We start from the raw sequence: 12,362 nt of genomic DNA on the forward strand, positions 1-12,362 counted from the left end.
ACTGACCTGCTCAGCTGCTTCTTTTTTGGCATTGTAAGTATCCAGGTGTTCTTGCAGCTCCAAAACACTGAACTTTAGTGTTTCTAGCAAATCACAGGACATCAGCTGTCAAATCAGAAACACATTGATCCAGATCACCATTTCAGATCACAATCCTGAGACCAAAAACTTTGGGGTTATGGGTTAGTGAATTTTCAAGCCAAGTTAAGCCAGCGTCCCCTACTGTCCACTGTCCTGTACTAAGGACTGACCTTTCACTGAAACAGAGGAGTGCGGTGTGGTTTCAGGAATGTCAGAAAGGATAAGCGTGCCTTCTAATGCTTTCAAAACCTGGCTCAGGCAAAAGTGGCATGTCCCACCAGTGTATACCTTAACAGTAATACACTTGAAGCTTTTTAAACTGTAATTCTTTAACTGTCTTAATACATAATCTACAAATGTGCTTGGAGACAAGTGGAGAAGACCAGGGAGTTCTGGGTTCTTCATGGTGGTGGTGGGGCAGGGGGGATGGGGGTGGTAAAAATGTGTCTAGCCCTCTCCTATGAGCTTTGATTCAGGAACCAGGGAGAAGTACACATCTCTAAGCATGATTCCTTAGCCTTCCCATCCAGGACTCTATGAAAGGTGAGGGCAGGAAGAGGTCAGAATCAGAAACAGTCACAAGTCACTGCATCTAGTACATGGGAACTATATTTTGCTAGATATTTATAATCAAGTTGAAAATACGAACCTTTAGACTTTAAAATTCTGAATTACCTCTAAAAAAGACCATTACTGAGTGGTGCCATTCCAATTTACTTTTTATGATAAAGTAAGCCTCATGTAAAAACTTACTGTTTCAGCATCCACAAAGACTGTTGGGCATTCTGAACACATCATCATCACTTCCAATGAGCTTTTAAATTTGGCACCAATGCGCTGCAGACTCTCACCAAGAAAGCTGACTGCCTCATTAGTTATGTCCCCAAACTTTCTTTGAATTGACTGTGGAGAAAATATAAGAAAATGTATTTCATATGAAAGCCTTTCTTAATCTTTAAGTAAAAAAGCATAATTTATAATTAGAGCAACCTTCTATTTTAAAACTATGATTGTAGTGATATATACAGAACCCTAAAAATCAATCTATAAATCCTATTTTTAGGCATTTCTTTAGGAAACATGGCTCTTCCCTGGTGGCTAAGAGGTTAAAGTGTCTGCCACTAATGCGGGAGACCTGGGTTCGATCCCTGGGTTGGGAAGATCCCCTGAAGAAGGAAATGGCAACCCACTCCAGTATTCTTGCCTGGAGAATCCCATGGACGGAGGAGCCTGGTGGGCTACAGTCCATGGGGTCGCGAAGGGTCGGACACGACTGAGCGAATTAACTAACTTAGGAAACATGATAATTTCTAAAAACGATAAAAGATTTATTGTATAGTATTCCTGAAAAAAGAAGCTAATGATACATGCTATTTGTCTCCCCATTCCTAAGACTTTCTTCATTAGGAAAGAGAGAAGGAGTACATGCTAGATATTGCTGGAAATAAAGCCCTCACGTGCATGAGGAATTAGGTCTTCCCAAGTTAAATTCTACCAAATGAAACTTTCAGTAAAAGTAGTTTACTCTCCTTGGATAAACATATCCAAGGAGATAAACTATCTACTTGGAGAGTTTACTCTCCTGCTGACCTGAACTGAAGTCATCAAAATGCACCAAGGGCAATATCTTCTCAAAACTCAAGAATATTCATTCACATAAAACCATCAGGGCCTAAACCATAGTGTACACGGAATGAATCAGATGCTATACCAACAATGTAATTACTATACAAATACTTGGATGTGTACCTACATGAATATGTGTAGCACCATTAGGTGTCATTATGGTTAACTTAAAACAAAGTATAAGCCACAGTCTCACGCATGGAGAAATTTGTATCTCTGGAAAGAAAAGAATATAAATAGAAAACCAAGTAGCAATGCAAAACTACAAAATTAAGTAAATAAGTGCTCCAGTTAATAAGCACTGAAGAACTTTCAGGAGAGAAAGACAGAAGGCTGGGAAAACTTCAGTGAGATTATGTACCAAGCTGGGTCTTCTAAGATGGGCAAAATTTGCTTAGGTGGGGTGGAAAGGTGGCAGGTAGTTGGGAAAATAATGACTTAAATGTCAGCCTTGGTTTCCCTAGCTACAGAATGCCAAAAATACATTACATAGGTCTGTTGTAAGAATTACTTACTGTAAAACATTTAGCCTACTGCCTTACATGTTAGCTCATATTACTTTCAGGGATGGAAGCAGCTTTGGTTAAAAATTTTAAAGTCCCCACACAGTAACGAAAGTACCAATGAATTGAACACTTTATGACAGATTGTCTTATGATAGTGACTGAAAGCTCCTTAAAGGCAGGAACCCTCCTTTATATTTCTTTGGTGTCCCTGAAAGTGTCTAGCATATTCCAGAATTTGATCAAATGTTATTTGGAAGTTTTACTCTAATTACCTTAGGGGAAGTGTCTGTACTAGTCACTGTATAATGTCATAGCAGTGCTACAATGTCAAAGTGTAAATTTAAATTATCACTATCGAAGGAAAATAAAAAAACTTTAAAGGAAACTAGTGAGAATATTAAAATTTGAGATACTGATTTTAGATAAAACCCTATAACTTTATCAGATAACCGTAACACGAATTCAGAAGTCTCCAACCTTACTGACCTGAAACAGCTTAGAAAACACGTGAAAAGTAAACACTGCACAGGACCCGTCGGTGTCAGACAGCATCTGATTGACGTGGCAGCGCCAGGCTTCCTCCTCGTCGTCATATGCTACTGGCTGGAAAGCGGCTATGATGGCAGAGAGAAACGGTGATGGCAGAGGTGATGTCTGCACTTCTGGAAAACCATCTTGTTCTTCTTCGTCTTGACTGTTAACACATACACAGTCATCATCATATTATCTTAAAAGAATGCACTCAATTATTTAAAACACTTTAAGTCATCTAACATTATTTCTTACATATGTACACATACTGATTCAGAAAATGGGCGACCACCTAAATTTTGTGAGCAGGCATGAATAAGCAGATTCTCATCCTGTTCTTTCTTCTTTCCTAGCATCTTTGGATTTAGAAATCTAATTTCACACAACCACCTTAAAACAACTTAATCCTACAATGGGGCTTCCCAGGTGGCTCAATGGGTAAAGAATCCACCTGAAATGCAGGAGATGCAGAAGACGTGGGTTCAATCCCTGGGTCAGGAAGATCCCCTGGAGGAGGGTGTAGCAACCAGTCCAATATTCTTGCTTGAAGACTCCCATGGACAGGGGAGCCTGGCGGGCTGCATTCCATGGGGTTGCAAAGAGTCAGACATGTCTGAAGTGATTGAGCAATACTATAATATGCCAGGGCTATGGAATAATTTCAGTAACTTCTATGACTAATACAGACTAGAACGACTTCATTTTAAATGGTCAATTTCAGAGGCTTTTTATTTGAACAGGCCCAAATTGGCAATCATGATATTTTTTTCTGTCATGTACTTTTGTGTCAAGGGCTATATATTAGGTGCCTTACATGGGCTGTTTTCATTCAGTCTTCACAGAAACTCTATGACAGTTAAGTACTATTATTATCCTGATTTTTACCAGTGAAGGACAAAAAGTTCAGTGAGGTTAAGTGATGCGCCTAGGATGCTGGGTAGGAAATGACAGAGCCAGAATTTGAGGCCAGTTCTATGGGACCAAACCCAGTATTATAAAGCCATGAGGCATGCTATGTGCCTAGCAGTGTGGCAGTAACAGATCTGACTCAAAGAAATAGAAGATCTGGCCATTTTTTTTTTTTTTTTGAGGAATCTATAATCCCCACAGTCAGATAATATATACACACAAATATAAGACAATGAAAAAAAAAGGGAGGGATATATGGTATTTGGGTTGAGCATCCCATAAAGAAACGTGTGACCCTGGGTCTTAAAGAAGTGTTTGGAGTCAGACTCCAGAAAGAAATGTGTTATTCAAGGTCTTAAGATTGTATATTTCACATTACAGGTCTCCACAAGACCATTCAGAAATTATGGAGCAATTCATAGAGAAGAGAGGGATCTGAAAAGACTGGGGAGAAAAGGTCAAAAGGAAGCAGACACTTGAAGTGAAAACTTAAATTCTACCTCAGAAAGTTTAATTTTTAAGATGTCACTATGGTGATTGATTTTAGGAAAATGCATCCTGTAACCTTGAGCAGATACAGCTCTGTATTTACTAAGGATGTTCTACTTATTGTTTCATCTTTAGTACTTGGCCAAAGCCAGCTCTCCTGTCTGCAGCCTTGTAGAAAGCCAGATATCTGAGCATCATTCCTGCGTCATTCCTGACTTCTCTGAATTTGTGTGTGATCAATGAGTGCGTGCATACGTCACAGCCAAGTCAGTGACCTGAACAACATGTGTCACCAGGATCCCTTGTTAATATCTGAGGGTACACTTTCAAATACAGGTGAGCATTCTAGACATACTGAGAATGAAACACCTCCTTAGGTGCTGTATATGTTAAAACACTGTTATCACTTGAAGTATAAATAAAAAAGCTTTTATTGTAGGAGTAAAACTCTGATATACTTGATCATTAAATATTAAATTTTATATGAGCTTCAAACTGTTGAGTAGGGAAATAGATACACTGATAGATAATGCATCAAAATTAGATGCCTTTATAAAGAACATTATTTTGAGCCACAAATATTTATAAAATTAAAAAATATAAAAACAAAACATTAGATAATAGATTATATCATAATTCTCATCACTGAAGGACTATTTTGTGTTTAAGTGACATAAGCCACCAGAATTTCCTTTAAGAACTTTATGTAATAATTGATCATTCAATTCTGTCTGGTAAAGAATCCGCCTGTAATGTGGGAGACCTGGGTTTGATCCCTGGGTTGGGAAGATTCCCTGGAAAAGGGAAAGGCTACCCACTTCAGTATTCTGGCCTGGAGAACTCCATGGACTTTGTAATCCATATGGTCACAAAGAGTCAGACATGACTGAGCAACTTTCACAATTCCGTCAGCCCGTGAGTAGAAAAAAGTCCTGTGTGAGATTTCCTTATACTTTGTGGTAATTTTGAATGTATGATGCATAAACATTTAAAAAGAGCACTCTAACATTTGACAGTACTAAGAAATGATACTTTTGCCCATTATATAAGTCAAACTTTATAACTATTAGTAATAAGACTATAATTTTTGGAATATATTTCAGATTTGTTTTGGTATCACAGAAGTTCCTTCCATAATTTTGATACTTGGCTCCACCCATGGCCCAATATGGATTTCAGCACTTGGCCACTAGGCATTCTGCCCAAATAGGTATTTGGTGTACTTCTAAATGTAGACTCACTGTGCTCTGAGAATGGCCTATTTGTTTCTCTTTAAGAGAACGGCAGTAACAGAGAGTAAAACCATGGCAGGAACTCATTTTACCTTTAAAATGTACACAGAAATGAAAGTCAGTTTACTGGAACAGAGGGTCGTGTTCAGGAGGGGACAGGGTAGGAGCATCACCTCATCGCCGTGTCTGTGACACTGTACTCTCACCTAGACAGCCCCGAGAAGTCTGCTTCCTCCTCCTCGCATCGCTCGTCTAGTTCCTTCAGAGCTAAGGTGACGTCTTCTTCACAGACCGACCCGGGGTAGCTCTCAGGACCTGGAGGCTCCGGCAGGTCCGTCTCCTCTAGATCCAGAATCCCTTGACACACGAGAGAGTCCTGCTGTTCTTGAATAATATACGACCCATCATCTTCAAAGGCGGTAAGAACCTGTTCCTCCTTTAATATTGAACTTGTATCCTGAAAAACAATCGTTTTTTGCTTTTTTTTTTTTACAGACTTAAAACATTCAAAAGCAAATTTTACCAACACAGAATAAATGACTGTTGCTATCAATCTACATTTATTTTATTAGGCAGTCTTCATTTACACAGTTTGATTTTGGGAGTTTTTGGACTCTGATCACATAAAATTGTTCTCTTTTTTAAAAAATAGTTTCCAGTTTAAAACCCTTTGAAATTAAAGTGTATCACTGACTGCCACACAGAAACATCAAGGAGATCTTTTTTCAATAGGACTCAGCTGTTTACTTAGAAATATATCCTTTGGGGAAATATCTTCTCTCCCGGATATTCTAATTCTCCATAGGTAGAGCTTTATATTACTACTATAAATTCTCTCTTATGGAAATGTCATTTCTTTCATCATGCTAGAACTTATTCTCCAGTGAATTCTAGATATAAGAAGGGGAGGTAATTCAAAATGCTTAACCCATTGGTTCTGCAGGGCTACCTGTGAATCACAAACAGGTCTTGACCAGTCAGGACGCTGTTGAACTGAAACGACGAGGGCAGCCCGACTGGTATAACTGAGCTGAATACCTGGGATGTATGGTTTGCTTTCAGGTAATAAGATTATAATAATTTATTTAGATTTGAGTACTGAGACATCTTCACCACTGAGTTAAGAGTTCAAAAATGCTGGAAAATTTTAGACTGTTGTACTCTTGAGAATTAAATGAACTATAAACTCACTTATCAATGAGGGAAATGATAACGGAAAGCATGTTGTGGCATTTTTTCCCCTATCCATTGTAACGTTATTGAAATAATGTTGATACATGTGCCTGGCATGGAGTAAAAGTTCAACAGGTGTTGGCTGAGTAAACGAGCTACCACTACTGAAAAATAAAAATACTTCCAGGGTGTAGATCATGACGTATCAGCACCAGTTTTAATTCACATGGACACTGGTTCAATCAGTTTGAAAATAAGCACTAACGGTCTTTCAGTTTCTTTCAGGACTTAGACCTAAGGTTACTATTGAGTCAAACAGCAGTTGCTCACCTCTTTGTCACAGATGAAAATAGAATTTTCCCTTCCAAATTATGAAAAGTAAGTGAAATCCAGTGCCCCTGATCTTAGACCAGCCTGGGCCTTAGTTTTGTTATTTAGTCGCCCAGTCGTGTCCGACTCTTTTTCGACCCCATAGACGGTGGCCCTCTAGGCCTCTCTGTCCATGGGATTCTTCAGGCTACTGGAGTGGGTTGCCGTTTCCTCCTCCAGGGGATCTTCCTGACCCAGGGATTGAACCCATCTCTTCGCATCTCCTGTATTACAGGTGGATTCTTTACCATTGAGCCACTAGGGAAGGCCGGGTCTTAATTTACTCACCTGTAAATTCATGTATAACATGAAGGATTCTGGGCTGAGTGTTCTGGGATAAATTAATAACTAACTACAATTAGTATGCAAACTAATATGGGGCTAATTATGCAAACCACAATAATATACAGTAGAGTATGGTTAAGTGTAAGGTATGACAAAGATGGGGTAGCAATAGTGCAATGAATGTTTCTGTCCCCTCAAAATTCATATGCAGAAACCCTAAGCCCCAATCCCCTCAAAACTCATATGCAGAAACCCTAAGCTCCAATCCCCTCAAAATTCATATGCAGAAACCCTAAGCCCCAGTGGGGTGGTATCAGAAGTGGGGACCTTGGGAGGTGATTAGGTCATGAGGGTAGAACTCTCATGAATGAGATCAGGCCCTTAAAAGAAGAGGATAAAGAGCTATTTTGTTCTTTCCCACCATGTCAGAACAAAGCAAGAAGAGCTCCCAGGAAGAGAGCCTGCACCAGACAGCAGTTGGCTGGCACCTTGATCTTGGAGTTTCTGGCCTCCAGAACTGTGGGAAATGCATTTCTATTGTTGATAAGCCCCTCCCACCCCAGGTGATGGTATTTTTGTTACAGCAGCCAAAGCTAAGACAGATGGGAAAAGGACCTGCATGAAGTGTACTAAGGAAACACCTGGTCTGGAATAGTTATGCAGAGAAAGTACAAACTCTGAGTCTTCACAGGATGGTATTTTATAAATAATATGGTCTAATCATTCCTTATTTGCTGCAATAGTTTATATTCAATACACTCTATTTAAGGTTTCCATCTGAATTTTTTTCTTAAAGATTTGGCCATTAAACAACTAAGAATTAGTTACTTGGAAAGATACTGTGAGTAACAGTGCCAGAGACACTGCTACACCTAGAATTTTTATTTGTATTAATTTTTCCTTGGGCATCAGTTTGAACATATCGTACTGAAATGATGCACCAAATTTCTTGGTTTAATGCCATTACTTTTCATTAGTGCATACCTGTGTTTTATTGTTATTTGTTCTTGAGTCATAATTTGAAAATACATGTTTCATCTAAAATTATAATGTATGCTGAAATTCTCTAGTAACTCCTAGGTTTCATGAAGAGAGAACTTTTTGGCTAATGGAATGAATTCCACTATTATATGTAACTGCTGAGAATCAAATTTTCTTGAACATTACCTTATTGCACAGTGACTCCTTCTCTGTCTCTCTGCCTCACACACACAAACACTTTCAAAGTTTCATTTTGTATAAGGAATAATTTCTGGCATGCATGAATTGGTATCTAAACTACTATAAATACTAGAAGAAATCCCTCTGTGGAGGTTCTTCTGATAAACACAAGGATATAATCCCTTCTAGAAGGAATTAGCCAAGTAAGAATATTGGAGTGGGTGGCCATTCCCTTCTCCAGGGATCCTCCCAACCTGGGGATCGAACCTGGGTCTCCCATATTACAGGCAGGCAACCTGAGCTCTAAGTTTTCTGTCTTGAGGTAGAATGCTTTAGCTTATTATGGCGTCCTAATATTACACAATTCAAGGGCAGAAATTCAAATAAACATTTCTAGGGATTTTTTTCTTTAGTTCATAAAATATTTCATCCAGTGAAGTTAACTGCTTTCCTCATCTTAAGAAATTGCTTTATAGCGATATGTATAGCATCTGTAACTCATATATAACTTTATATAATAGGGTTATGGTTTTATTTATTAGTGCTTTTATACTTTCTTTAAAGGGGCAATTTTGGGTTACATGACACTATTTGTCACACCAGGAAAAACAAACTAGGCCAACATATCCAACAGACACAAACCTGAATCATTCTTTTGTGGACAACTGTTCTTCTGGTGAATTTTTATGTCAACAGAATTATTTTTAAATGAAATAGTATGTTTCAAAAAATATCCCCATTCTCCTCTGTCAGTGTTACAAAGTTTATAGTGATAAGGGAACACATTATTGTAAAAGGAAAAAACATAGTAAATTTAAAAAGTGTTTTTCCTTCATTTAAAAAAAAGTGTCCTTGGGAACTTGGTAGTGTGTTGGAAGTAGGCCCATTAGATACTGTTGGATAAATGAATGACTCATCTGAAATAACAAAATTTCCAGTATGTATGGGAATACATATGAATTTCCAAATCATTTCCAATCAATAAGAATGACTTCCAGGAGGTAGCTTACTTACTTACTATGAATACAGCTATTTTAGTAACCAAAACGAAAAGACTTTCCTGTTAACTATTTGTATAGTTAAAACACAGGACCATTAACCATACTGCTTTGTTAAAAAGCTATTTTCCATTGTTTCTAATGAGAATGTCTGCTGACTTATAACATGCTATGAGCTATCCTGGACACAACAGCTCAGATGATCAATGAGTAGCTAACGCTCACGTGACAGCCTTCCCATACTGAAAGGAATACAGTCTACTTCAGGTGCAGTTCTGAAGTCTGCTCCCTTCATAAACACCTTCCTGTCCACGCACTCTGTCACTTAAGGCCCCTTATCTCCTCCTAATATGCTTCTGGTGTGTCTCTTCATCTCCGCCTTCTCCAGCCCTCCCTCCACACCTCTGTAAGAGACTAAAACACCAGTCAAACTGTAACCTTGCCCGATGACAGACTACAAGCTCCATGGAGGAGGAACAGGTATGAGAACACACTTTCACTTTTCCACAAAAAAGCCGAGACTGAAAAAAATAGACACAATCAGATTATGCCCTTTGGGCTTATAATCTTCTAGTTGTTGCCCGCTGTGTGGCCTCTACGATCACCCTTGTGAGCACCTGGCCCCCTCCAGCTCTTCTCTCCCAACGCCACTCTCTCAGGTCCCCTGCACGCCAGCCCCACAGGCTGACATTTTAGCTCTTCAGATACGTGGGGGCCTTTTCCACTCCTGTTTCCTGGGCCCCGAACTCCCTTCCTCCACACTTACAATGACTGGCTCCTTCTCATCACTTGTCTCCACCAGATGCTACCCTATCTAAGTGTCTCCCTCACCAAGTCCATATTCTCGTTAGATTTTCTTAATATGGGTAGAAAAGGGATCACTTTCTGATATATCATTGATATTTTATGTTTTTACCTGTTTACTATGTCTCTCCTGCTCAAATGAAGCTCCATAAACCAGAAGCCTTTGTCTGTTCCACAGAGCACTGTGTGCCCAGGGCTAGGACAGAGCCTGGCACATGGCAGGGCTCAGTAAACAAATATGCTTAAATGACTGAGTGCTTGGGTGCCCTGGGTATTCCCACCCAGGTATCTGGGACAGGGCTTGGCACATAATTGGCATCTTTGGAAAGAATGAAGATTCATGACTTCCTATCGTTTCAAATAAAGCCCATCCTTAGTGGAACCCAGCGTGTCTTAGATCCATCCATCTTTCCTCCTGCCGCTGCTGCTCCTCCCCTTCTCTAGAGTGATTCCTGCTGCTGCCTGCACATTCCATGTTATTTCACATGGCTGAGTCTTTCTATGCCATGTCCCTCTGCCTGCAGTGTCTCAAATGTCACAAAGCCTATTCTTCGCCACGTAACCCCTAATGCACAGCTGATTGGTTCTCACTCTGAGTTTTCACAAAGCCTTGAGCATGTCTGTTTCTGAGTTTCTCATACTGACCTGCAGTGCTTTTTTTTTTTTTAAAACCTTCTGTCTCCCTTAATAGCCAGTGGACACTCTGAAGACAAGGTCATGCTTTACTCATCTTTTCAGCACCTAATGGAATGCCCAGCATCTAGTAAATCTCAATGAATATTTGTTGAGTTATCTAAGCTTCAGCCATAGTCATATGAACATTTAAAAAAGCTACCCCCCAAAAGCCTTCATTTCAAAATACATCTGCTTACTGTAAAGATGTATGATACACTGTTGGCATAATAAGAACATGAGATTCCTCCTTACTCAGACAGTAAGATCTAATAATTAGACTGGTCTTGCTCTGATAACTATATTAATTTGGTTAACACTGAAAAAAAGTGTAGTATTTTCCTGATACCAGCACATATGAAAGAGCTATAGCAATTACAGTTTTTTAAAGAGATATCTACAGTAGTCTTAAAAAGGCAACTAAGAAAACGAATACTCACTTATTTTTGGTCATTAGCTTGGAATCTGGCTTACTTCTCACAGGCCTTTCCAAAAAACATAACACTGGTAGATCCACAGTCTTTCTAAAAGGTTTCATTTAACCAATCGCTAACACAGCTGGCCTGAGGTTTTCATCCCAATTACAGCACCAATCACAAGGAAAAAAAAAAAACAAAACACCCCAAACCCAAATACAAAGCAAAAAGAGAAGAAAAAAACAAAAGCGGTCCTTCAGCACCCGAGAAGATGCTCCCATCCCCGGAGAAGCGCCAGTATATTAACCTAATCACTTCTGCAGCAGGAGATGCTCATTAAAAACACTTAGGGTTATTTTTAACCTGTAGGTCATTTCCTTAATCCATCACTTTTTTTTTTCTTCAGTGATCAGATTTGACTATTGCACTTGGACTAAATCACTTAACCAACAGGTTAGAAATACTGCAAACAAATCAAATAATTAGCATATCAGATGAAAACTCCTTTGAAAGAAAAGCAAGGAGTATCACAGATTGCTAAAAAGAGCCCAGATTGGCCATGCACCAGCCCCCGTGACTCCCCACCTCAGGCAGCTGGCTGTTAGCCTTATCTAGAGAAGCTTCCAAACTGGGGGTCTCATCTCTGATTTGCAGAACTTCTTCTGTGGAGAGGCTGCCAGTGGAATCTTGAGACTGAAGAAGTAAACCAGAATGGTCCTGCAGGGTTTCGTCTGCAGCAGAATCGTTATTTAACTGAAGGAGAGACAGTAAAATAAGGAAACTTATTTAGGAGTTGGCGATGGTCACTAAGGCTACAAGAAACCTGTGTCATAAGCTATTCTGAGGCCATAGTTATAAAGAGCTTCTTTGACTTCCTCAGACCACCTTTCCCCCTTATTTCAGTCTGTATCAGAACTGGTGCGATTAATGCAGGCAGCTAGTAGAAATGAAGTCTCCATTAACACGGATTAAATTTTGCTGAATAGAAACCACCAAAATGGAAGAGCTCTATGTGACTATGTTAATCTTCATCTGAAATTCTTATTTTTACGGTAATGTCTTACGTTTTCAGTTGGCCTAAGGATTCGCGAATGCAGGGGCTTTTTTTTG

At 39.3% G+C, this 12,362-nt stretch overlaps 1 protein-coding gene across 8 annotated transcripts in view; it reads right to left on the reverse strand.

Moving 5' to 3' along the window:
• The window catches only part of FRYL (FRY like transcription coactivator), a 257,732-nt gene that overhangs the window by 10,375 nt on the left and 234,995 nt on the right, over positions 1 to 12,362 (reverse strand). For 7 of the 8 annotated variants that reach the window (XM_018049433.1, XM_018049438.1, XM_018049437.1 and 4 more), the window contains 5 exons: positions 11,838 to 12,005; positions 5,581 to 5,831; positions 2,700 to 2,907; positions 835 to 984; positions 7 to 105 (listed from right to left, as the gene is read on the reverse strand). In XM_018049433.1, coding sequence (XP_017904922.1) covers positions 7 to 105; positions 835 to 984; positions 2,700 to 2,907; positions 5,581 to 5,831; positions 11,838 to 12,005 — 876 coding nt within the window. Of the gene's footprint in view, positions 1 to 6; positions 106 to 834; positions 985 to 2,699; positions 2,908 to 5,580; positions 5,832 to 11,276; positions 12,006 to 12,362 lie in introns of those variants that run through there. The other variant, XR_001918189.1, reaches the window with a different exon arrangement.

This window comes from Capra hircus, chromosome 6, assembly GCF_001704415.2.
Source record: "Capra hircus breed San Clemente chromosome 6, ASM170441v1, whole genome shotgun sequence".
Taxonomy (NCBI): domain Eukaryota; kingdom Metazoa; phylum Chordata; class Mammalia; order Artiodactyla; family Bovidae; genus Capra; species Capra hircus.